At 37.7% G+C, this 26513-nt stretch overlaps 1 protein-coding gene across 9 annotated transcripts in view; it reads right to left on the reverse strand.

Moving 5' to 3' along the window:
- The window catches only part of FHIT (fragile histidine triad diadenosine triphosphatase), a 620602-nt gene that overhangs the window by 386177 nt on the left and 207912 nt on the right, over positions 1-26513 (reverse strand). For all 9 annotated transcript variants that reach the window (XM_019280433.2, XM_010390178.3, XM_019280432.3 and 6 more), the window contains one exon: positions 22253-22374. In XM_019280433.2, coding sequence (XP_019135978.1) covers positions 22253-22352 — 100 coding nt within the window. In that variant the 5' untranslated portion in view covers positions 22353-22374. The remainder of the gene's footprint in view (positions 1-22252; positions 22375-26513) is intronic.

Consider the following 26513-nt stretch of genomic DNA (forward strand, 5'->3'; position numbering starts at 1 on the left):
ATATATCTTATGAATACAGGTAACTATAATTCATTAAAATGCATTTTAATCCATTTCAATTTTTCCCACGTCATCAAGCAAGATAACATAGGCACAAGCATTGGACTAAAGCAACAAACTAACCTGAGAAGGGAATCAGCTAAATTATATTGTACTAGTGCTGCAGCTTCTTGAAAATAAAACACATGCCTGATCAACAATACCAGGAGTATCTGAATATACTAATTACATTCTCAGAGTATTTTAAGCTATAATGTGATTACAATATTATATGCTTAGTAGAATATTTCAAAGGCTTCAAGAGAAATACGATTCTTAAATAGGAAGACATTCTTCCTTTGTATTTTACTAATGATACAATAAACAGAGGATTTCAAAAACAGTGAAAATAATTTAAGAACCCACCCAAACTCATACTGTTTTTGTATGGATCTATGCCTCAGGGAACCAGTTTAGTGTAATTTCTCTACTGTCTAATAAAAGGCAAAACCCTGTAAAATCTTCATTTTGGGCCACCATTACTATCTCTCCTCCACTCTGCTGCCTACTTACTTTTGACATACAATCTGCCCCTCTGCCAAATCTGGCAGGGAATTAACTTTTCCAGCCTAAAGATAAAGTATAAAATGTAAATGTTATCATGATACACACATGATAAAATGTTCATATCCAAAATCCTTTATGCTTCTTTCCTTGCAAATTTAGCCCAAACTGGCAACTTCAGTTAGGAAAGACTGTTGAATCCATGAAAAAACAATGTATTGACCCCACACATACATAATTCCTTTTATTTAGAATAAATTATAAATGTGCGACCAAAGACAGTAATATGCAATAATGTCTTTTATTTTTATTATGATTTCATAAAGCTTCAAAATGATATTTTTGCTATATAAATACAGCATCTACTCCTGGAAAGTTCTACTCAAAGCTAGTTTTATTAAGTGACCTCATTTGAATAAGTAGAAAGACCTTAAATTAATAAGGACTATTCACACCAGTACACAGAGGTCAAATCAGCACCACCTTGACTGGTCTTCTGTTTGTTTTATTCTGTTCTGTAAGCTAAGTGCAATGAGATAACAGAACGTGATGTGGAAAATCACATAGGAATTTGTTTACGTTGTGCACCTGACTCGGTCAGTGCCCTTGGCTCTGGCCTGCAGCTTGCTGGCACAGGGATTTTTCTTCTGGAACTGCTGTGCAAGCCAGGATCCTGCGTATTCACAGGAGCAACACACTCTGTATATGCACAAAGTTCAGCTTGGAAGCATCTGGTAAACACTGTCCCCATTCTGCCACCAAGCCATACCACCGCTGCAGCTGCAGCCCCCTGGCATGTAAGGCCCTGGGGGATGAACAGCTGGTAAACCCCGTCAGTTTTGTAATTGTATTCCGCTGCTTTAAAAAAGAAAAAAAATATGGCAACAATAACTTCTCTCTCATTGCCAGACTTTCCTAATCAGTACAGGGTTGTATCTCACCATCTTTTGCATATCCAAGGATAGGCTACTTTTCAGCTGCCTGGTAATAACACACACCTCAAATCACACACGCCACATTCAAGGTTCCCATTTCCTGCTTGAGCAGTCATTTGACAACTTGTGAAGTGGGAGTTCTGGTGAGATTGAAAACCTGTTGACTGAGGTATAAGCCCAGAGCAGCAAGGAGCAAAAGAATATTCAGAAGATTTTAATGCCCTGAAAATAGGTACTGGAAATCAACTAGCCTTCTGTCAGCCTATTCAAGCACATTTACATTGTACAGGCACTTAAGAGAAAATATCCTTCCACATAAATTACCAAGCCAACTTCAGCAGGGTCTTAAGACTTGCACATCATGAACAAAAAGTACATTAGAGCATTAGGATTGTGATTTAGGTTTAATATACAAATCAAGAAGCACTCCAAATTACTGTCAGTGTATCTACGGCGGGGGAAAAGAGCAGGTAAAAAAAAAGAGATGCTTCCTATGAGGCAGTATAGAGCTTAACAGAAATTGCAAAATTCAACAGGGAAGTAAAAGAAAAGCCAATTGTACTAAATTCCATGCTAAATCACATTGTATGTGGTTAATCTGTAGGAGTACCTCACCAAGGCAGTAGTTTTAATATCTTTAGACAGCATGTGTTTACCTAGGCAGCTATAGAAATTAGGAGGGTGGTTAGTCTTAGCCATCTACAATAGTCAATAACATATTTTTAAAGCTTCAAAGCACAGAAGTGCTTGTCCTGGGAAGTGAGTAGGGACACCTATCCCTGACTAAAGCTATCAACACCTAACATATAACCCAAAGGCAAGGCACAATCCTGTCTCAACATTTAAATGACATTAATGTGTGTGTTTCTACAGCACATCATGCAACCACCACCACACATCTTTCCTGATCACTCAGGGTTTGCTCTACCCTTGCCCATACCATGCTGCAGCCACTGACCTGTCTCTAGACCACCTCTTAGTTAGAAAAGCCAAGTTGTATACAAAATACTCATTATAGGCACCACCCCAACTCTACGGAAATTCCAGGAATCTTGAGAAAAATGCCTGTTCTGTGCAGTCAGTTAAATAAATTGCAACTTCATCCTGTTTCCACTGTGAACAGCAGCTGCTCCTTCAGCTCCTTCTTAAGCACTGCCACTTCCCACTGGAGAGAAAGTATGGTTGGTATCTGCAGGTTAGGGCCAAAACATAACCTTTGGCATGACTCACATTCAGCAGAAAGCACATCACAGTTTTTGTTCCAACAGGCAAAATGCACTTTCACAGTTCATTCATGTCTCAGGTGCAAGATCTTAATTATCCAAAATCAAAAGATGTTACTCAGCATTTATTTCTATAGGCCATAATTCAACAAACTGCAGAAGTGTGTGCTCAGCTTTAGGCATCTTAGTGGCCTGTTCCAAAGTATGTGGTACTTCCTGACCCAGGCCATCAACTTCTTGAGAATTTAAGTGATGGAAAAACATCTTGTTGTGATTTCAGATTAAATTCTCTCAGAACAAAGGGCTGGGGTCTGAATTTAGGCCTCTGAGAATAGAGAGTGAAATTGCAGTTCTACTGTAACGTGGTATTTTTCCTTTCTGCTGATGAAAAATCTCAGCCAGAAAATAGTGGTTATTGATATATTTTTATGCTGCAAACCCCTATAATCTAAAGATGGCTTTAATTTTTAGCAGAAATAAAAGACGTTAAAACATTACCTCTAGCAGTTACTCTTAGACACTTAATACATGACATGACCTACTGAAAATACTTTTCTGATATTACTGACATTTGTTTAACCTATAACATTAATTCTTTGTAGCTCAATAAATCTGAGTATCTTCCCCCTGTATCATCAAAAGACTGATACTGACAAAGAAAGTCAATCTACGGCCCCCACAAAAATAATAGCTTTCCATTACATTTGTCATTTCACCTGAATAATTCCTGATAATCATGAATAATGATGTTATTTGACATTCTAATGATATCATGCCATGCAACTTCAATCCATCAGTCACTGTCAGGAAGGTCAAATATTTGTATTCCATTACATTATGCAGAGTTCATTAAACAGTTAAATGACATTATACACCTTAATTATACTTCCAAATGAAACTAGCACATATCATTTAGATTTTAGAGTCTGTGTGATGCATCTCCATTAAAAAGAAGGATCATGATTTTGAATATTCACTCGTGACAAAAAAATATATCGAAACTTCAAACAGTAGTTCTTCAGCTCTAGCAAATCCTGATGTGAAGATGAGTTCACTTGATACACCTAAAAACACCACATTCTTCACACACCAAGTAAGTTTATCATATTATCTGCTGTTACTATGGGTTACTTAGTGATCCTAACAAGGGCTAAAACACTGAGACATAACTGCCACAGGAAACTGATTGCTAACTAAAGCAATCTGCATCCAAAATGAGAATGGAGCATTTATGTAAGGAAACAGACAGGAAAAAAGAAGAGAAAATTTGTTGTCAGTAATATTTTCCTCTTCTTGAAAGCAATGATTTAAAGTTTATCTCAACACAACTCAAAATCTGCTGCAGTGGATCAAAACCAACATAAGAAAAATGAAAGAAGCATACTCAGCTGTGGCACTAAAAGAGTTCTATTTTATTGATACCTAACGTTCAAAAACACTACACTCAGCCCAGGGTATCAATGTAAATGGCTACTACCAAACTACTACAGGAAGTAATCTAAAATACCTGTTTTGCATGAATACATTTTTTTTTTCTCCTCCCATCAAAACAATTGTCAAGAAAAACAATAAGAGGTTCTCAGACAGTCATTAAGCAGCTATCAGTAGCTATGTATTGATTTAAGTGGACTCTTCAAAAAATCATAGTTCTTGTGACTTTACTAACAATCCCCTTTCCACCACAATCTTCTAAATGAGACACATACACAATAGGCAAAGAAATGGAAGGATTAATACAAGGAAAAATATGTTTAAAATCTACAAAAAGTACAAGTAGGGACAAGACCTTTTTTTTGGTTAGTGTAGTTTACCAGATTATAAAAGGCTTATTAAAATCCAGCTTTCCTCTTAGCTACAAATAGGCTGCTTCCTAAATGAGTCTCTGAGTCTAATATTAAAAGACAAAACCAGCCTTTTTATCAGATTGTCTTTAATTTATTACAGTATTTTAGGTATGGGAAAATAAGAAAATTCATTAGATTACAGCAGTTATATTCTTCAGCTCTTTACCTAGCTTGAACCACTAATGGGCAATGTGCTTTTAAGTAATCAAAATCAACTCAGTAATGTATGAAACTGGAGAAGTTCAGCAAAATTTCAAGAATCCTGTTGAACACAACCTGAGTAAATTATTTTAGTAGGGTTTCCTTCTCCCTATTAGTCCAGCCTCATTCACAGAGCAACATATGTCTGTTGGCATCCCTGATTTACAGAAAAATAGCTGAAACAACCAAACCAATACAGTTTTGGAGAATAAATTGAGACATTTTAATTGAGTAAATAACTGCCATCATATACAACTAGCTGAACTAAAAATTTTATTTAAGTTTAATTATTTTTCTCTGCTTTCTGTAGAACTGGGAAAAAGTATTGTTTTCCTTCACATTACCTATTCTTCACTGTTCTAAATCTCTGGTAGCTGCCAAAAGGTATTGGAGGGAACTTGGAATAAAGAGTCTACCAGTTTCTGAGTTCTTCCTTACTGTTTCTCCAGTTTCAGTAAAATTATTTTCCAGTAAAAAGACATTTTCCACTTATTGGAAACTACTTCCAAATGTCTATCATTTGTGGTATTTTTATAGTCTGAAGTGATCTGAGCTACACTGTCATCTGCAGAGTCAAACCTAATTAATTACTTCTTTACTTCCTTTTGTCAGTGCCAACTGCACCATCACATCCTTATTATCAAATAGTGCACAGTGGTGAAGGCCAGGCCCTGGGCATCAGTGTCTAACAGAGCAGATTTAAAGCCCTAAAGAAAACAGCAGACATCCTCGGTATTTGTTGCAGTGGGGATTCTTGCAACACATGTATCAGACAACGAGGCCCGTGGAAAACAAGATATGGACCGATTCTTGGTAGATATTTTCAGAGATGTTTATTTTTCCAGCCACCTGGTCGGTGACTGCCCAAGAACTGAACAATCACGGGACCAGAGGGTCCTTCCCGGGCAGGGGAACACAAAACAACCAACAGGGAACGAGGTTGACCAGGGAGTAGGGAAACCCCATAGGCCATGCCTCTACCCCGGGGCCCCTCTCCCAGGACTACATGGCAGGGGGGAGGAACCCCAACAGGTATTCAGTGTGCCCAGCACCCCAAGGAAGAAGACAGAAAGATGGTGACTGCCTGTGCCAGTTTGGACAAATTTGGAGGAAAATATTCTCTGATAGAAGGCAGGTTACAACCATCCCTCCCCCACCAGGTTTGGGAAAAAAAAATTTTCCTCAGAGGAAGTAAAAGAGATAAAAAACCTATTTATTTAACAAACACAAAGGACAAGAATAATAATGCTGAATAATAAAACCTCTCGCTGTGGAGAGAAAACCTGGGAAGATTTTAGAGTCCTTCTGTAGGTGTGGTCTCTCTCCTCCTCCTTGCAGCTGGGTGGGTGTGGGCCCACCTCTGGGGCCTTGGTGGAGAATTCTCCCTGTGTGTTCTGATGTTGAAACAGTCCAGAAGAGAAGAAGGGAAAAACCGAAGACCCAGGAAAACAAAGTTCAACTCTCCATCTCCCTCTGGAGAAAAGGAGCTGAAAGCTGGCTGAAAAGCAAGAAGGGTGCTTCCTCTGCTCTTGCTACCACAGCAGGAGAACGCAGAGGAGTATCTGTGTCCTTGAAAAACTGTTTTGAAAAGTTCGCTTGGTTTTTTCCTCTCCCCCCTCTCAGGCTCAGTTTAAAGGCACAGAAAGGCACAGGATTGATTTTCTGGGTACAGAGCAGTGATAGGGGATACACATCATAAAGTCACCCCAAGACGCTGCCTTTTTTTCTTTCATATGGGATGGATATTTTAAACTTAATCTTGAACTGAATCTGCATAGAAAGTTTTAGAGTTAAATTAAGCCTCAACAATATAAAACAAAAAACATATTAGGGCTTATATTTTTACATCAAAAGGCACAAAACAACTAATATCATAAGACAAATCATGCAACTGAAATAAATCTTAAACCTTGCTGCTAATTGGGCAAATTGAATTGCTTTCAGTATATGCATCACACTTATGCTTCCCTTTCCTTAACAAATGACAGAAAATCCAGCAGTCACTACAGGTAATGATATTTAATTACTCAGTGGGAATAGCACTTTTATGAGGCTTATCACTGTGTTGCATATAATATGTGTTTATAATAAAACTAATTTTGGAAGTTTTCAGTTTCATTATTATACTGAACAAAGCAAGACTGTCATGAAATATAATTAGGACATCACAAAGGACCTTCTTAAACAGATATTGAGAATTTTGTGGCTCTGACAGCAGAGGCTTTGCAGAGTACAGCAGCTCAACTGACAAACAACAAAAATTAGATTCAAGATTTGGAATAACATTCTTTTTAGATGAGTCTCCTGGCTTTCACTGCACTCCAATACAAGGAACAAGGTCAATGGGACAAGGAACTCACAGGGAACCTCCTCAGCCCCGCAACAGTGGGACAGTCAAAGGTCCACTGTCTTTCATGAGAAACACTGAGCACATTTTATACCTCCACACTGTTTCTCTTCCTTTTCTGTTCAGCACTTGTAGTGGCACTTTTAGTTTTTAAATAAAGCTAAAATTTGTACAAGTTGTTAATGGTCATGTTCCCACATATGTGAATTCCAACTGGGAAATATTCTCAAATTCTTTCTGTTTCAGAGTATCTAACTCTTAAAGCTATCTTCTACCTCTTCTAGTTAGAAATGAACAACAGTCTGTAACTACTGACCAACTGGTACAGTGTTAAGAATAACAAGTATGCACATCTTGCTAAGGACAAATATTGATCTTTTTAGAGTTAATGAAATTGCCCCAGCCTACAAGTAAAAACAATTATCACAGGAAACCCTCAACATGATCTCAGCAATGGCTTTGAAAAATCTAAGCCACCAAATATGGAAGAAAAAACCTTAAACATCATTTTAAACCAAAGTATGAATTAAAACCAGAATTTGATTAGATAAATCATTATTCTTCAGTCTTCAAACCTGCAGGGATAAAGAGCATGGATATGGTAAATTACTCTTTTTTCTCTTCAAACTTGCAGGGATAAGGAACACGGGAGGTGTCTGACAGGTGAGAACACTGTCATCTCCTCACAAAATCACCAACTCGGGGAAGGCTTTAGAAGTAAGAACATATCCTTACTCATGTCCAGTAAATGCACACAACAAACACTGGAGATCTACAACAGTTGACAATTTTTCTTGCAAAGATTAAGAAAGTTTAAAAAGGGAAGGAGAAGTAATGAAATGGAAGATAGTTATTGCTGCTGAATCCTCTGACAGATCAGATGACAATCTTGATTCAACTTTCATTATTTAAAAAGACAAATAGAGCATCTCTCTGTGCCTTTTCAATCGTGACAAAACACAGTTATCAAATCACATTATTTCCTTTACTCTGATATCTTGTAGGCAATATAAAATGAGCCCCTATGGACAACACTTTAGCTGAGGTACAAAGCTAAATTCATTCAGGTACCATCAATGTGATGGTTAAAGATCAAGGGGGATCTGAGAAAAGACTCAAAGTTGGATTGCACATCATTTCCTTTCCCCTGCTCCCTCACCAAGCATCCACGTGGAATAAATAGAAGAATATCTCAAAAGCAGTAGATGTTTGGAATACATAGGTACAACAGCCATCCAACCATTGCACAGAAGAGGACCTTGCATTTCTACTACTTAGTTAAAATAATAATTTTTTTACCCTTTCATTTAGTAGTTCCAGATCCTTTGTATCTGATTCATGATCAAAATACTCATTATTATGTGTGCTGGTATTTAAATTAGGAAGAGCAAACCCCATTAAATTTCCAAATAGATCCCACGTATAATTCTCTCAATTCTTACCTACAGCAGGTACATAAAATCATCCATTTGATTTGCACACAAAAATACCCCTGGTTTTAGCAGTCAGTTTTGCATACTGTCTGCTACTCTGCAAGCACTGGAACAGATAGAAATGAGCAGATAAATCCATGGGCTTCTAAAACACCAAGGAATGTTAAAAACCAGTCCTTAACAAGAATAAAGAATCCACACCACACATGAGGATTAGAGTAAAACAAGCAATGCTGTTGTGAATGCCAGATAAATGGACCAGATTTTTCTTGTATAAGGACGAATAAAGCCTGACCTGGACTCTCACAGGAGGTTTGGATTAAGATTATCATTCACATACACAGGAAAAAAACAAACAAACTCAACTTGACATTTTGTGTCCCTACATTTTAAAAATGGGTCAAACAAGCTCAAGATTTGTATATAAAGATGTAATAAATGTTATAAAAACCATTGTGACCTTTTATTTAACACCAAACTTTCATGTAAGAAGGATGTTTCTCCACATTAAAAAATACATTCAATACCACAGGTATTTATAAATAAGCCATAATTTTATTAGATGCATTTAATTTTGTTTTGTTAAGGAACACAAGCAAAAAAGGGAAAACTTTCATTGTTTTCTAAGCTAAAATAGCCTCAGCAAAATATTATGTTAACTCAGCAGTGCTCCATTAACATCACTGATAAAAATAGAATTGCACAACTCTGCAATATTTTTGAGATGAACTTTCTCCAGGTCAAATTCAGAATTTTTTTGAAAGACAAGCAAGTATAAATTATTTTATTAATATTGATAGGGTCATAATAAGGAAACATTAATTGAGCAGAAATGTCATTAACATCCTTCCACATGACTGGATACTAATTAAGTGGCTTTCTTTTTTTTATCCTGAAAGTCTTCTCACTACCTAAGAAGGCTGGCAATTCCATGTCTTGCATTCATTCAAAATGACTGCAGAAGAAAAAATTCACACCCAAAAAAAGCTTGCTAGTTCCTCTGCTTCTCAGTGTAAGCAGCCATGTCTGAAGTCTCTCACTAATTTTTTTTAAGGAGAGTCATTTGAAAAATACATTTATTCTATTTCAAAGTGTTTACAGAGTTTTTCACTCCCAACAAAATTTCTCTCCACCACAACAGAGCTATGCAAATCAAATTTAAAAGTTTGCCTTCCTTTTGTCTTTAATTTGCACTACCTGGAGCTGAAGTAATTGGCAGGGGGAAGAACACACAATTTCATTTTGCAAATGTGCCAAAAGTTTCTACAGAACATTGAGACAGGAGGCAATTGGCTCTAACAAGAAAGCATTAGATTGTTTGCAGCATTGCTGGTAGTCCTTGCACCAAACACTCAACAGGTAGGTAAAGCTTGGCAGAGGTACCCTGCTATGTCCTCATGATCAGGCACTTAAATCCCAAAACATCAGACTTTTTTTCAGATGCAGTTAAAGTAATTTAATTTTGCCCTACAATGAATGCAATTCACAGAAGTGTTAAAACATATAGAAATACAATCACTAATTAAGTTAAGCTCTGAGTTAAGCAGAATTTTAACAAATTCTAAATTATTAGTAGATATTTAGAAATAGAGTAACTTTATGTTTCCTTTCAAGCTCCTGTCAGGAATATGAGGTTAAGAGGTCAATAAAGCTGCTTTATTTGTAATTCTCCATTACTGTTTTCAAAGTTAAATGATACCACTTCAAAAAGAAGATGCACCTCTTCTTTGAAAGCTTATCCAATTATCTTGACTTCACTTCCTAATGCACTTTTTTCCCTCCCTTTTTTTATCAATCTTTCTTCTAAAGAAGATTAAATTCCATTTTGAAGGCTTGAGAATGGCAAAAAATGTCACAACTCATTGTTGTCCCACTAACAGTCCGCATCAGTCAGTGAGTGAGAGAAAAAGAAACTATACTGAATTCCTCCATGTCAACCCAGATTCCATCATTATCATTCCTCCGTACAGACAATAGCTTCTTATTAACCTTAAAGACAAGTTCAATCTTGATTTCAAAGTACCAGATAATAAAAAATGCTCCTCATCTCCAGCAATTTCTTTCAGTCACAAAGTTTACTCTAAATATTAAAAAAAAAATCACTGCTCATAGTTCAGGAAACCCCAGATTCAGATTTACAGCTATAGCTCTTATTAATAACATTTTTAATCTAAGACTTTTATTCCTGGAAATTTTGTTCCCATAAAGACAAACCTATTTCCCTTTCCCCTTTCTCTACTTCTCCTTTCTTCCTCTTGCTCCCCAAATCACACATGATTTTGAACTCAATAGTGTCACCAGAAATGTAATGTTTTCACAACTGCGCTCTAAGATTCTTCTCAGCCAGGAATGAAGTTTATTTACTGAGCCATGTCCTCACTATATTTTTTCTCACTTTTTTCTTTGGTGTATGAAGGTAGTAAAGTGAATTATATTGAGTTAGGCTTTATCCAACTAAAACATCATTAACAAAACTGAGCCTAAGAAAGTGTTCCTGCACTGTGTGCTCACAGTGGCTCAGCTTCAATGTCTGAATTCTGGCAATGTTGATTTCTACAGCATAATTTAAATATATAATCTGTATCATATATTCTTCTCCCTCAACTAGGCAAATTCTACCTGGGAGTGACAGAAAAAGAAATACTGAGTGAAACAATGACACATTTTTAAAAAATGTTCATAAATGGTTACATTTTTACATACACATCAGAGCAAAATCTTGTATTCTGATACACAAAGTTCATCAGACCAGGCTGCATAAAAAGAAGAATTTCCAAATTCACCTACTTAAACTCATATTCATTGCACACGATTTCTAATTTTATGAAGCAAACAGCAACAAGCCATCTCAATACATTCCCAATTACTAACAGGAAAAGATCATTGAATCCTGAACTAAAAGTAACTGTTCTTAGGCAGCCTTTGTAGAGAGATCACTCATCTGAATGCAGTACAATGTTACACTAGAGCATCAGAAGGGGAATATTCAATTTTTATTGTTCAATACGAACATTTGCTCCAGAGAGATCACTGAGAGATGCTGAGGTTTTCATGTTTTGATTAGAAGCAGTAGAAGTCAGCAGGTTACAAGGAACAGCAACAAGTAAAATACATTAGCAAATGAATAGCAGACTATGCACACTTGTGAAGCCGTAGAAACCTAGATATGGTATGAGTGATAAAGAGAAATGCATCTATATCCATGAATTATGCACTCCACTTCCTACTGTAGCCTCATTTTACAACAAAGCCTCCATTGTCTGCTATGTTGGTGTCTAACTTTACACAAGACAACTTACTAAAACATAATTTACCCAATTACCTGCTCAGAGAAGGTGCTTGACCCTCCGCTGAAGCTCTGCAAAGCAATTATGGGGCCTTTTAGAATCACTGTACTTGATAGTCTCACTTACCACTTCAAACTACAGAGGAAAATGTTCCCTGAACAAAAGAAAGAGCATGGTGAGCAGCTTTGGATACATAGAATGTGGGAGATCCTGTACATGCTCCTCTCTGGAGCAGCCAGTGGGGGAAAGCATGTTGCTGGTTACCTGTGCTTTGCGATGGAGAGGAGAAAAACAGGAAAGGAAGGATTTTGTCCTACCTAAAAACAACAGATGCCACAAGAGGTGAAGCCCAACAGAGTTGAGGCCTTGTGTTGGGGAGGATGAAAGTTTGGTAAGAAAGTTTCACAGGTATGTAGGCTTGGCAGAAAGATCTCTGAATGTAGAAACTGAGGATGAGGTAGAAATGGAAGCAAGTTTTGATATAGAGTAAAAGATGTTTTGCTGAAACACTGATCACTGAGTAACTGAGAAGGCAAACGTTGGAGATGAGTTGGAAGGAGATTTTTAGGAGTAGGACAAAGGTATGTGACTACAAAGACATGTTTTTCACCAAGTACATAAGTCTCAAGAAGAGCATAAGTAAATAGAAAACATGTATTTACCAAAAAGAGATATTGCAGGCAAACAAGAAATGTCGATGTAGGAAGAAAAAGAGAGGTCTGAGAATTTTCCATTGTAAACTTAAATTGTAACTTACTCCTGTGATTGGATAATAATGACTATAATATGGTGATGGTAGTAGTTATGATAGGCTATAGGCAAACGTAAAGATATTGTGTATGGTGCTTATTGGTTATTATGTATTAAGATACTCTGCAAAGAAAAGTATAAAATGCTTTGTAACTTGAACAGAAAGAGGCTTCAGGTATGCCCACAGCTGGAGCTGGCAGCTGTAGGGCTGGCTCTGGATACCCACTCCCTGAAATGCTGTAACTTCGCCTATGCAATAAACAGCTTTCAAGAGAGACGCCTGAAGTCCAGACATCCTTCGTGAAACTTTCTTCTATACCTTGCATCTCAAAACTCAACCTATTTTACACAGGTATATAAGAAGTCTAGTACCATATCAGAGCAAAGCAATCGTGCTCAAGATTTTCCTTTTTCCTTAAGTTGCATCTGAAGAAGTCTGTATTGGTGACTCTCTCTCCAGATCTCTACACCTGCACTCACTGAGGGAATACAGTAAATTGGCTTTCCCCTCAAAGGACTGACATCTATACCAGGCAGCCTGAAGAGATCAGGCTATGGCATTATAGATCCCTCTATGTTCTGGACAAGGCACTAGGTCAGCACATCACAGTGGCCTGTTCCTCCATTCCTGTATGTTTAGGGAGCATTCCTGCATATTTCTCATGTGCATGGAATGCCTTTTACTTCCCTCTTCGTTGCTGAAGGTTGTACTGGTTTGGGCTGGGGTGGAGTTAATCTTCACAGGGGCTGCTATGGGGCAGTTTGGGATTTGTGCTGGAAATAGCGTTGACAACTCAGGGATGTTTTCGCTGTTGCTTTGCTGCTCCTCACCCTACCTTGTGGGGGTGGCACAAGGAGCTGGGAAGGGACACAGCTGGAACAGCTGATCCCAACTAACCCAAGGGATATCCCGGACCATGTGGTGTCACTATCAGCATATAGAGCTAAGTGAAGGAGAAGGAAACAGAAGATATGGGAGGAGGAAGGAAAGGAAGGGGTGTTCCAATTGTTACATGTGATAGAACCCTGCTCTCCTGTGGATAGCTGAACACCTGCCTACTCATGGGAAGCAGAGAATGAATTCCTTGTTTTGTTTTGCTCATGCGAGTAGCTTTTGCTTTACCTGTTAAACTGTCTTTATACCAAACGCTGAGTTTTCTTATTTTTATCCTTCCAATTCTCTCTCTCTTCCTGCTGCAGGGAAACAAGCAAGTGGCTGTGTGGTGATTAGTGGTTGACCAAGGTTAAACCACAATAGAGGTCCTCTAAATATAAGGAGTACAAAATGGTTACTTGTGAAATTATGAAATATCTTCTTTAGGTAATAATTATGGATTAATTATATAATTATAATATAATTATATGCCAAGGAATATTAATGTATGTTTCAACAGAAAAATACTATATATTAAGCTCTTCACAGCAAGGAGAAGAGATGACAGATTAACATTGGATCACTGGATCCCCTCTTAGGAGTTGCAATAGGAAGTTCATGCCAGATGCCTCTCAAAAAATATGTTCCTGAAGAAAACACATAGTTGTATTACACTGAATAGCACAAAATATCCCAATATGCTGGAAACAATAAGCAATAAATGAAATTTCCAATTGACTTTCCAGCAAATCTATTCTAATTACAAATGGAGATTTTGCATGTATTTCATTACTTATGGTAATTGTGTGATATCTATTATGAATAACCATGTATTCCAATCATCTCTTTTAATTATATTCTGCTGTAAGAGCAAGTCATGCAATACCTTGCCCAGATTTGGTTAACTGTGTGTGTGCTGCAAATCACTTTCTAATGGCTATATTGAGGACAAAAGGTGCACAAACTCTAACAGGAATGGCTTGTAACTGTCATCTCCTTCATTAACCAGAAACTACTTAAATGAGTAAAAAAACCTGAATTTAAATCCAGTTATACACTGAGGAAAAAAAAAATTGGTTTTTCCTCCTTTCTTTTCTAAAGTTCATGGTAATTGGTACCTGAATGCAAAGCCTGTGGTTATCTGCTACTAATGCAGGTACATAAATTTTCTATAGTGTCAAAAGTGCAACAGCAGAAAACACCTCCTTTGTATTTGTTGTCTACCATCCATTTATTTATTTGTTTGGGTTTTACTGATGTGATAAGAAGGATATAATTACAGGTTTGTTCAATAACCACAGCAATTACAAATTTGCTCACTACTAGACCAGAAAGCAACTGCTGGACTAAAAGTATTATTATTATTTATAGAATCATAGAACTGTTTAGATTGGGAAAGACCTTTAATCTCATTGAGTCCAACCCTTAACACTCCCAAGGCCACCACTAACCCACGTACCCAAGTGCCACATCTACACATCATTTAAATCCCTCCAGGGATGTGGGCTCCCCCACTGCACTGGGCAGCTGTGCCAGGGCTGGACAACCCTTTTGACAAACACATTTTTCCTAATGTCCAGTCTAACTCCCCCTCAGAACAACTTCAGGCTACTTCCTCTGTCCTATTGCTTGTTCCTTGGGAGAAGACACTGATCTCCACCTCTCCACAACCTCCTTTCAGGTAGTTGTAGCAAGTGATAAGATGAACAGGACTTCACAGTTTTTTAAACAAGAATGCCCATTATTATTTTAAACCTCAAAGGAAACACTCATTTAACGTTTTTTGTGTCCTGCCTCAGTTTCCCTGCCACTTTTAATACAAAAGTTTGCTACCACTTAATTTCATATCTTTCCACATTGCTTTACTCTTCTGCTTTTTAAGCTTGACTTCTTCCAACTCCATAGACTGAGGTTTTTCTCACTAAACATTTGTCTAGGTTTCTTGCTATGCTAAAATAAATTCTTTTTACCAGGTATTTCTGTCACCCCAATGACAGAAACCTTAAAGTTACTTTGAAACTACAGTTGTAACATGCTTTGAAAATTGATAATGAGAGTAAACATGATGAAATGGGAGCCCTTCTGCATGTCCCTGGAGCTTGTAAAGACAAGCAGTTCCACTTTTAGAAGACACACATTAGTAACACACCTTCAGACCTGGACAGTGAGTCCCCCTGAAACACACAAAGCAGTAGAGAGGTTCATGCATAATGTGGTTTAAGCCATTTACAAGTTCCAATCAATGACGATGACAAACAGGTGAATGAAAGTGAGTAGACAAAAATGGAACTGGAATTTTTTAGCTGAATTTTAGTATTTGTTAGCAATGTAGTCAAGAAATTTAACTGCAGATCCAACCTATTATGCCACTGCTTACAAGCCCATTTCTCAGAGATCTCATTACTCTCCACACAGTCGGGGCTGAAGGCTGGTTCAACACATGACTAATAAGAGACTGCTCGGCCCTCCACAGCATTGCTAAGATGCAACAGGTTCCAGCCTAGGAGCTACGGCCTCTCCTTTATGTGGCCTTACACAGCTTTTTTAACACCTCTTCCAATGTAGGTTGTGCTACAAGCTGAGAAATTCTTACCACTGATCTGCTGAATACACGTAAATAAGTAATTTAATTGTTAATTTACTCCATTTGCAAATTGGCAAGAAATACTTCTGATTCCATTACTTTCCCTTTTTTTTCCTTTCTATTTACAATACTGGCACAAAGGATTTAGAATGGGATTTTCATCAATACCAGTATATTAATGCAACTATAACAATCCAAACAGAATTGTATATCCTTATGGTGAAGGACATCCTCTTTCAACAGTGAGCACCTTCCACGCAAGACAAGATTTGAAGGGAGAGAAAGCATTTTTATCAGACCAAATGAGACAGTTGAACTCCATCCCCACAAATAAGTCATACAGACAAGCTTTTGTGCACAGAGCCCTGAATCTGTTATCTTCAGAAGCAGCATTTCTTAATGTGAGTCAAACACCATCCCTTTGTTTGTAGACTGCAAACAAAAAGACTCCAGCCCTGAGATAATTAACTGTCCTCTCTATCATCAGGAAGTTCAAGTGGTTTGCATACACAGAGCGGATCAGTCATTCTTTGGGCTGTTTGAGGAGAGCCCTTATCCCAGAAGGGAACTTGACAATACAGCAAAGCTGCTCTGTTGTCTTGGTGCTGCCAAGAGCACAGTCCTACTCCTTGTCCTCTGCACAGCTTAATTTTGCTAAAAATTATTAAGCATAGGAACTGTTTTTCTTACTCTCATTTGTGCAAGTAAACATTATAAGGCATTAATAAATCCTACTTGAGGGATCAGTAAGGAAAAGCCATGGAATGGCTTTATTTGGGATCTGAGGTAAAAAAATTCAGGAGTTTTCACTGATACTCAACAGCTTCAGATACTTACAATAAAGTAAGTCTGAATCTCTGCATTCCTGATGAAGAGATATATTCTATACATGCCCCCCATTTCCAAATAAGATGCATCATTTATATCTGCTCCTCCCATTCAGGAAGTCTTTTCTGCACCAGCAAAGAAACTGCATCCTCTTCCTAATGCCCTCTTCTTCTAGAATTATTACACATTTTGAAAAATTCATGTAAGCAGTCCAGGCCTTATTGTACCAAACAACATTTTGTGTCTCCATTGTGATTCCATCTCCGGCCTCATATTTAAATTACTAAGTCTTTACCAAACCCCTTTATTTTTAGCTCTTTGCTTAAGAGCTAAAAGGAGCATGTCTGCTCCTTAACATTGTGCTAAACAAACTAATAATAATAGTAATACATAGGAAGCTTCTGTAATGAGCACTAAAGAAAAGATTTCTACTTTCTACTTTCCCACAAGATTAGATATGTCTAACACGTTGTTGCAAACATACAGTGGACATTATTAAAATATGTAGATATAAGCTTATATATTCTGCAATATAACTGAATTTTATTTTCTTAATCTTAGTTTTATGGTAAATATGAAAACTTATTTAGGCTGAAACCCATAAAATTCATAATTATGGAGCATAAATACAGATATGATAAATGTGTAATGTACAAATAAAATCACAACAGCAGCTCTGTAACTTTATGAAGAATTAAAATTTCATGTACAAGATAAATACCATGGGTTTCAACCAAACTTGTGAGAGAATACTACTGTTCTTTCCAGTGTGCTATCTTCAATGGAAACTGTCAGGTCTGTAACTAAATGAAAAATTACTTTGAAAATATATTAAGTAAAAATACTAATCAAAAGGATTGTTTCTTTTTAACTGCAAAACTTTTAAGGAAAGCATTAGAAAAATATTTGAGGCATTACAGAATACATCAGTCTCAAGCAATACAGCAATTCTGACAGCAGATGACAGGGAGCTCCCAGCCAGACAAACTGTGCAGCAGAGCAGATGCTGTTCTCACATTGCCTGACCCTGGATCCTGTCCCACCCCTGCAGCAGACCCAGAACAATTACACTGCAGCTCGGGGTGTTAGCAAGCCTTGGAAGGGAGCATCTGGTTCAACTAATGTTTTCTCTGCTCATTAATAAAAGGAACAAGCTGCAGTAACTCACAGAACAGCACATGGCCTCAGCAACAAATAATGACCATTAACTCCATGTAGTGATGAAGTTGCTAGAAAAATACCAAATGCTTTGGGATTTTATATGTGGTCTATTCCCTACAATCAGAATACTTTCTGGTGGGAAAACTTAGATCTCTATGAAAAGGGCAATACAAATAGTCCAGCAAAATTCAGTACATAACAGTTAAACAACCTTCTTTTTATGTTTCTGGTTTTTTTGTGTTTTTATAATGGAAATAACTTTTCATAATCAATCCCATATGAAAAATTTTTGTAAGGTGTTTATTCTAATTTATTACACACATACATGTGCCCTTAGTAAGGTAGCCAAAGTGTCCACCACAAATTTCTATAAAATTACTTGGCCCAAATAACCCTCAGCTTGCTGTTCCCAGCTGGAAAAACTGTTCCTTTTAATAACCAATTCAATAAACTGCTGAAAAATGCTTTATATAACATACTATTGCCATAGATCTGCTGTTTGTCATTACATATTGCATTCAATCAATTTACAAACGTTGCTGTGTTCCTTTTGTGCTAGTTCTTCTTATGGCATCCTGAACACAAATCTAAAGATCAATACCTTGTCAACTGGAAAAAAAAATTGGATATAACTAATGAATAATTTTACTTATAATAAAATATCCTAGTTTCCAAATGGATTCTGATAATATTGAAATTCTTTTTTCATATTTAACACAAGATGAAAATAGTACCCTGCACAACACCATGAGAAAAGCAGTGATAAAAACCAGTTCATATTTATCGAAGATGTGAGCAAAACTATGTAAAGCTGTGGTGCAGGGCTAAGAAAACATCAGTAAAATGGTAGGTCATTCACAAGGTATTTGTTACCATATTAAAGCACAAAAAGTCCATGTGAAAGAGCAGATGGAATTTGTTTCAAACAGCACCATAGTTCTGCCCTATGGAACTATGGAAGCAGCAAGGCTCTGAATGAAGTACTTCAAGTAAGAAGCCAAGGAGAAGCTGAGCTCATGCTGTTTTCATGTGCTGATTCAGTTCATCTTGTGCCTTTTGTGTGACAGAAACAATGCATTTGCTGACTATAGACACATCCCTGCACTGCTCCAGCTATTGAATAGCTGCCTCCTCCAAAACAACCACAGAGCTGTTCAAGGGAGCCACAAGTGACTGCTTTTCACAGTCACTCTCTGCAGAGCAGCAAGCTGACAGAACTGAGAGGAAACAAGGACTGTTGTAAAAAAGGGAATGGGTACCTGTATAAGGGTATCGCAGCAAGCTTCCAGAATACCCAGCTCACCTCCTCACCACTCCCACACTTAGAGCCCAGATGTGCACTGTTCTGGCATTACCAGAACAAAATCATGCCATTTCTGTATAAACCAGAAAGTCAGCATAAAAGTACACCCCAAAAAACAGTATCTCATTAATCAAGACTGTCCCAAATACCACGTGCCTTCCTACTCTGATATCAGACAAGTAGAAGGCAAGAGCAGAGCAGGTACAGACCTCTTATTATTACAGGTATTAAGTGACAATGTCTTCAGACAGCCTGTGGTCAGACACCTCTGAGTCTCAAGCATTTGCCTGCTAGGTGACAGCAAAGGGAGTGGATCTCCTGAGGAAAACAGGCACTAATCCTGCACCCTGACCATCTGCAGCTCTCTGTTTTGTTGCACCTACTGTCACAGACATGTGCATGTTGTAGCTCGCACACTAAAGATTCCAGTTTAATGTCAGATATTCCTTACTCAACAATAAGAACCCAGCACCTTCCAATCCAAGAATCTGCAGTAATCGCTCAAAGGGATCCCAATGCAAACAGGTTCCTGAGTTCATGAACTCTGTGCACCCATTTGGGCAGAAGTCTAATGCTGGGAAAAACGAGGCAGCTCTGTCTAGAAACAGCAGAACTCTTTCTGTACCATAAATACTATATTCTTACTCTACCTATTTTTGTTTCTATTAGCACAATTTGCCTTTCAAATGTCAAGCTAAATTCACAGGACTGGCAGCTTGAAATAAACAAAACAAAACTTTGCAATCTGTTAACTGAACAAGCCTGCTTTGGCATTGCTCAAGTCACACTGAATGCCACAAGGCCATTGTGACTGACTTTTTTCCAGAGTATAGTTTTATTTTAAAACTATTACTGCAAATTCATAATTCCAACCCTATGTTCTGTTTCAAGATGGAATTTCAACCATACTAGTTAATTAAAGCCACCACCTGGAGTGAGATGGCTTTCAAACTCATTTCCTTTGTCTCTCTAATTCACATACATTAATATTTTATTTTCTACTGAAAAAAAATGTCACACGTGTGCCAAAGACAAGGCAGATAAAATTATTACAATAAAACAAAGAAAATACACTTGTTACTGCCAGGTCTCAGAATGAATGCTGAATTATACAGACGCTTTAAAGACTTAAAACTGCAAATTGCTCCATTTTACATACTGTATTCTAGCCTTTACATCAAGATCTCTCCTAATTTCTTCTTATTGTAATGAGAAAGGAAAAGGGTTGGGTTTTTATTACCTGAACATTTATTCAGTGGAGAAACAAAGACTACATTATATATTACAACACAAGCTATTAAAACAATGTGACACTATAAAATAAGCTGCAATACTCATTATGGTATAAAAAACCTAAACCCTGAGCAAATAAATGTATCTGCCAAAAGTCAGCAATAACTACACAACAAGATTTTAGAATCTTTAATTATTTAAGAAGGAAAGAAGCTTGTAATAATCAAGTTTTATAGGCTCCTTAACTTGTCATTACTAGGTGCTCAGGAAACTTTAAAACAAGAATGCTATCTGAAATACTCTATTTTTAACAACAGATGCAATTGTTCACTTAACTGATTAGTTCAAAACAATAGTCAAATATTGTTTTTAAAACCTGCACACACAGAACAGATAACAGTTTATTTACTCTCTGATCCAGACAATGCATACAGCAGCTGCTCAGGCACTTACAGGCCCTGCATCACACAGTGACCAATATGACGCTGTCTTTATATAGCTTTGAAAATGGTTTTCGTTATAACAAATCTGTAAATCACCTTGGATTTACATCAGGTATTTCAGTAACTTGAAGATCAGAAAAATTGTTAATTTTATTCATTAAAAGATATTGGTGAGACAGTAGCATTTTTAAAGTTTCTATGAAGTCTATGTATCTTTGCCAAGATGTGACTTCTGATACACACAAACACCATTTAAAACAGAGAGAAGTTCAGTATTGAACAATTATAATCTACAGAAGTGATGGGAAGAAAGGAAGGTTCCATATTTCAGAAGAAATACATTTATGGGTTAAAAAAGATAGATATTAAAGTTTACTTGATTTCAAATCATGAAAGAAAAAACATAAAACAACAAAACTAACAAGAAAACTTTCAATAAACTCCAGACAACAACTTTTTTTTCCCCAACATAGTCAGTCAATTGCCTAACTGAGCTCCTACTAAAATTTTACCATGAACCTCTATGGAAAAAGTGATCAGTCTTGATTATTTCTAAAAGATAGCACTTTCAGCCACTGAGATCAGCACAAGTTACAAAGCAGCAGAATTTTGACTGCAATAACACACTATACTACAAAATACATTAAAAAGGTATATTGAGCATCTTATATAATCAAGTTACAATACAATTTCTAACTGGAGAATTTTACTTACAACATGTGCCTTCATATTTTCATCATGAAACGTGTACACTATACAGATGGTTTATTTAATCCCTTCTGAACTAAATTAATCAAAGCAATCTGTCCCACAAAAAAACCCCAAAAGTCTTCAAAGTCTTCATACAGGATTCTACTGGCATTTGACAAATGGTGCACATTTAGCCAGGAAAAGTTGAAAATCCTCCATAAAGAAGTTACCACATCTAAAAATAAGTGACATTATTAAAAGCGAAGCAGGATGTGTTATTTAGCATAATATGGAATTTAAACAGTACCACCTCTGATAGACTTTAAAATGCTTATAGTAGTACCTGGTTGTTTATACATCTTCTGTGGTGAAAAGGTCAATAGAAATTCACCTCGAAGGTCACAGTTGCTAAGCAACTGTTTTCAGCAGTTCTGCAAGACTGATCAAGCATCTTCTGATCAAGCATCACTGCCTGGTTTCAGAATAAGCCCATGTCGCATCCTACCTGGCCTTCCAAGCGCCCCGAGCGTCTCCTGCTTTTCCCAGGAGCACAGATACCCATGGAAAGGATACGTCCTGGCACCACTGGCCTGCGGTTCACCAGAGCAAAGGACAGCTCTGTCGTCAGGAACACCATGGAGGGCTTGATGAGGTGCTGCCCAAATCTCAGCATGATGAAAGCTGACCTTCAGGGTCTGAAAGAGACAGTAGTTAAGATAATTAAGGAACTGACTCTGCCTTTCCAAACAACAGGAATAAAACGATCGAATTGCCTAGCCAGCTTCTAACAGAAAGTGCCTCCTGGGCTTATCAAGGCATTGGGTGTCTTGAAATGGTTATTATATCTTTCCTAAAACGATCACTTCTTTGAAGGAGTGGTGAAAAAGGCTTATTTCCAAAGCAAAAATTTTACATTTAATTTTTTTAACCCCTTCTCTCATCATCTTGGCAGGGCTACAAAATTCTAGAGAATGTAATTTCTCCCTCCCATTTTCATTTGTCCTGCATTGTAAACATTTGGGTCATATGTTCTCTGAAAAGCACAAATAGGATTTCACATTCTTTCTGCCACAATGCAAATCTGTGCACACAGGACTTATGAAATAAACCACATTTTCTTAATCTCTCCATTAAATACCTCAACTGAAGAAATACTGGCAAATTCATGAAAGTTTATTTAGCCATTTTCCATCCACACTTTCTAGCTTGAGCAACTGGGATGTGAAGATGATCAGTGCTACATTTTCTCTTAGAGGAAGTCAAAGACTTCCACTTCCATTCACTAAAATTTTCTCTCTTCGTGATGAGAATGAAGATCCCTTTTAAATAGCTACAGCACAATTCTAAATGTGTCTATTTTAGGTCTTTAAGCCCTAGAGTATTTAAAGTATTTAATTCAATTCGAAATATCCAAGGTACTGCAGGGTAAAATATGAAGAAATTACAAATTTCATGTGACAATACTTCAGACACATTGGAAGCATTATACTCATATTACCCAGCTTGAACCAAGTGACTAATCAGGAAATTCAGTTTTGTATGTGTATTGGGTTGACCCTGAGTTGATGGACAGTCTTTAAGATCAATTACGCTTCTCACAATTTACATATTTAAACCGCACAGAAAGGCGGGACTTCCCCTTTTGTCGGAGCTCGCCTGCTGGAAGGTGGGGGGGCGCCAGGCCGGGCCGGGGCCACTGCCCCTTTCCCCCTTTCCCAACACTGCAGCATGGACCCTGGGTCGCTGCAGGGGACTGTCCCAGAGCCGCAGGCAGCTCAAACCAGCCATGGACTGCCACAGCTAAACCCATCCAGCGCGGCTTCTGGGGACAGGCGGGGTCCCTCTCCTCTCCATGCGGAGCCGGCGGAGTCAACGGGAGTCGACAGAGCCTCCTGTCTGCAGCCAGCACACTTCGTGCTGAACTGAAGAGGACACCATGCAGCCAGCAGCACAGAGGGAGCGAGGCTTTCCCCACCGTAAAGCCTGAATAAGAACACCCTTCAACATGGCAGCTTCAGAGTCAGAGAGAAAGAGAAGTGAGTCCCGTGGGACGGAGCTGAGCATGGCGGCGGGAGAAAAGAGGGCGGCGCCGCGATTCTGGCGCGCAGCTTAAAAGAAACCTTCTTGCATGCCGTGGTAAGAAACTATAATACCACAAAGTGTTTGTCTCTTTAATCCATTTGAAGAGCATGGGGGGATGGAGTATCCTCGTGTGGCCTGTGAAGATTGTGAAGAGTGCCTATGCCAGGCTATATAGAAGTAGTAAGAGGCTGTTAGAGACTTGTGGCGAAGAAAAGCCTTTGTGTGCAGGCCAAAAGAACTTATCCTTAAAAAGATTAATAACCCCATGTGATGGCCCATGTTTTGCAGTGTGAAGGAACTGTGAGATTTTTCATGGGAGAGATGTTCTACACACAGCAGATTGTTTGTTTCCGGGTGGATCTGCTGTTAGTGGCAGTTTGGGAACCACGTGCAACTGAAGGAAAACCCTTTTTTCCTTAAGCATAACAGAGAGAGACTTTTCAAGAACTGGAACACTGACTAACATCCCATGTTCTGTTATCCCTTGTGTGAGCTGGGTAAAAGGAGAGAAGTGCTGGGGGGGGGGGGGGGGGGGGGTGGAATTTGCTTTAATTTTGTTTTGTTATTTTCTCTTTACTTTTAATTCTATTAGTAATAAAACTCTTTCATTGTACTGCAACTGGTTAAGGTTTGTGCCTGCTTTGCTTTTCTCCTAATTCTTATCTCACAGAAGGAAAATAAGTAAGTAATGAATATTTTGAACCAAAACCACTACATTTAATTGGTGTTTCCGCCCGGTTTCAAACTCAACCCGCTACAGTATGTTGCCCGAGATGGGGAAATCTACTGCTACAGTCATGGAAGATCCTTTGTAACAGTTCTTTTCTTGCAAGCTTACTGTGTTCAGTAAGACCTAAACTTGGTTCTTAATCTAAGATATTTATTCTAGTTTAACATCCCACTTTTACCTGCTCCCATAAAAAAAAAAAGTACACAGAACGACCCCCTCTAAGTGCACACACTTTGAAAATGTCTTTGAGAAATACTTGTTCTTCTAAAGGAACTTCTGGCTTTGTAGAGATCTGATTCCACAGAACTTAATTAAATGAAGGGTAGCAGATGCATCTAGCCAGGGTTTACACCAGAAAAACATGTATAAATCTTAGTATAAGATACAGTAACAAATCAGATTACTACATTTCATGTAATAAACATTTTCTAAGCAGGCACCATGTCTTGTTTTGTTTTTGAAGATCACAGATGAAAGAAAATGCTTGAGCAGACCATGGAAGAGTAGAGATTTTAACTATGCCTGTTTCAAAGATTTGAAAAGGTTCTACTTTTTTTTTCCACATAAAGTTAACAGAAGATTAAGTGTCTGAGATGTGTCCCTCAGCATATATTAAACTTGAAACTCGACAATATACAAAAATCAAGTCCCTTTAGCTACTGGAAGAATTGCTTAGCAGAAAAAACACCTACTACCTTGTGCTGATGCTTGAAAAAAATAACTCTTAGGAACTTCAATCAATGTTTCTCATTTCTCTTAAGCAGTCCATCAGCAACCCCCTGGAGGGGGGTTTCATTCTGATTAAAACATGCAAGAATGTTTTTACACCATCCAGTAAAGAGACATGGTTCCCTTTGCAATGAAGGAAATGTTTCTGATAAAGGAGAGAAGCATATTCTATAGCCAGGACTAACCTCCAGTGATGAAACTTTAAGCTGGTGTCTCCAGAGGCTGGAAAATCAAATGTAGTAACCTGCCCTTGCACCTGGAAATGCTATGGACAGAAATCAAAGAAATACTGATAATTTCTTGTTCTGTCTTCCAGAACACTGATAAATAAATGTACTGTCCACAGGCATGGGACAGACTTAAGCACAGAAATAAGGCTTCAAAATCACAGTTGCTGAATGTAAAATCTGATGATTTGAAATTTGACTTAAGAAGGGAGAGAACCTGAGATTTGATAATCAACTGGAGGAGTCCTCTGGCTGATTGCTTCCATAAGCAAAAAGCAGCAAAGAATAGCAAAATAAGATTGGTGACATTAGGTTGCCTATACTGTGTATTCATCATGCACCTACCACATGCATTTTTACTTACTTCACTACCTGTCTTGTTAAAAAAGGCCTAGAAAAATCAGTAAAGTAAAAGCACTAATCTCGTACCTCTCCATGCAATAGCTTGAAGAATCACTTTATAGCCTCAGTGGGCTGATCCAGAATTATTAGAACATTACAAAATCTCATACATAGAATTAAAGCATGTATTAAAACCCTTTCTATTTGTTTGCTATGCAAAAACGTATCTGAATAATGGATTTCTAACTCTTGATTCAAACTAAATAAACGTGTTTCAAACTAATGTGTCAGTTGTACTGGTTGTGCTGTAATTTTGCAGTAATATTGCAGACTTCCCAGTGCTACTCTCTCCAATTCTGCAAAGGGATTATGGGAGACTTTTTCTTAAACAATTATTCATGATCTATTATATATTACTTCCACATCCATCTGCCCTAGTGATCCTCTGTGTTTTTCTGCAAAGTACATTGTGTTGGTCTGTGCTCAGACCAACACAAATGCTAAAAAATGCATTAGGGAAATAAGTAATGGGTACAAGTGAAATATCCACAACAGTGCACCAACACACTACAGCAAGGCTGGACTATTCCAGAGTGCATCCAGGAAGGAAACTGCTACTGGCAGAGTTTTTAGTCATCTGAACTTTACCTGCTTATTGTTTGGATGGTTTGTAAACCAGCAGGAATCAACAGAGCACAGGTGTGTGCACACAGGTCATGAGATG

Source organism: Corvus cornix, chromosome 12 (genome assembly GCF_000738735.6).
Source record: "Corvus cornix cornix isolate S_Up_H32 chromosome 12, ASM73873v5, whole genome shotgun sequence".
Classification (NCBI taxonomy): domain Eukaryota; kingdom Metazoa; phylum Chordata; class Aves; order Passeriformes; family Corvidae; genus Corvus; species Corvus cornix.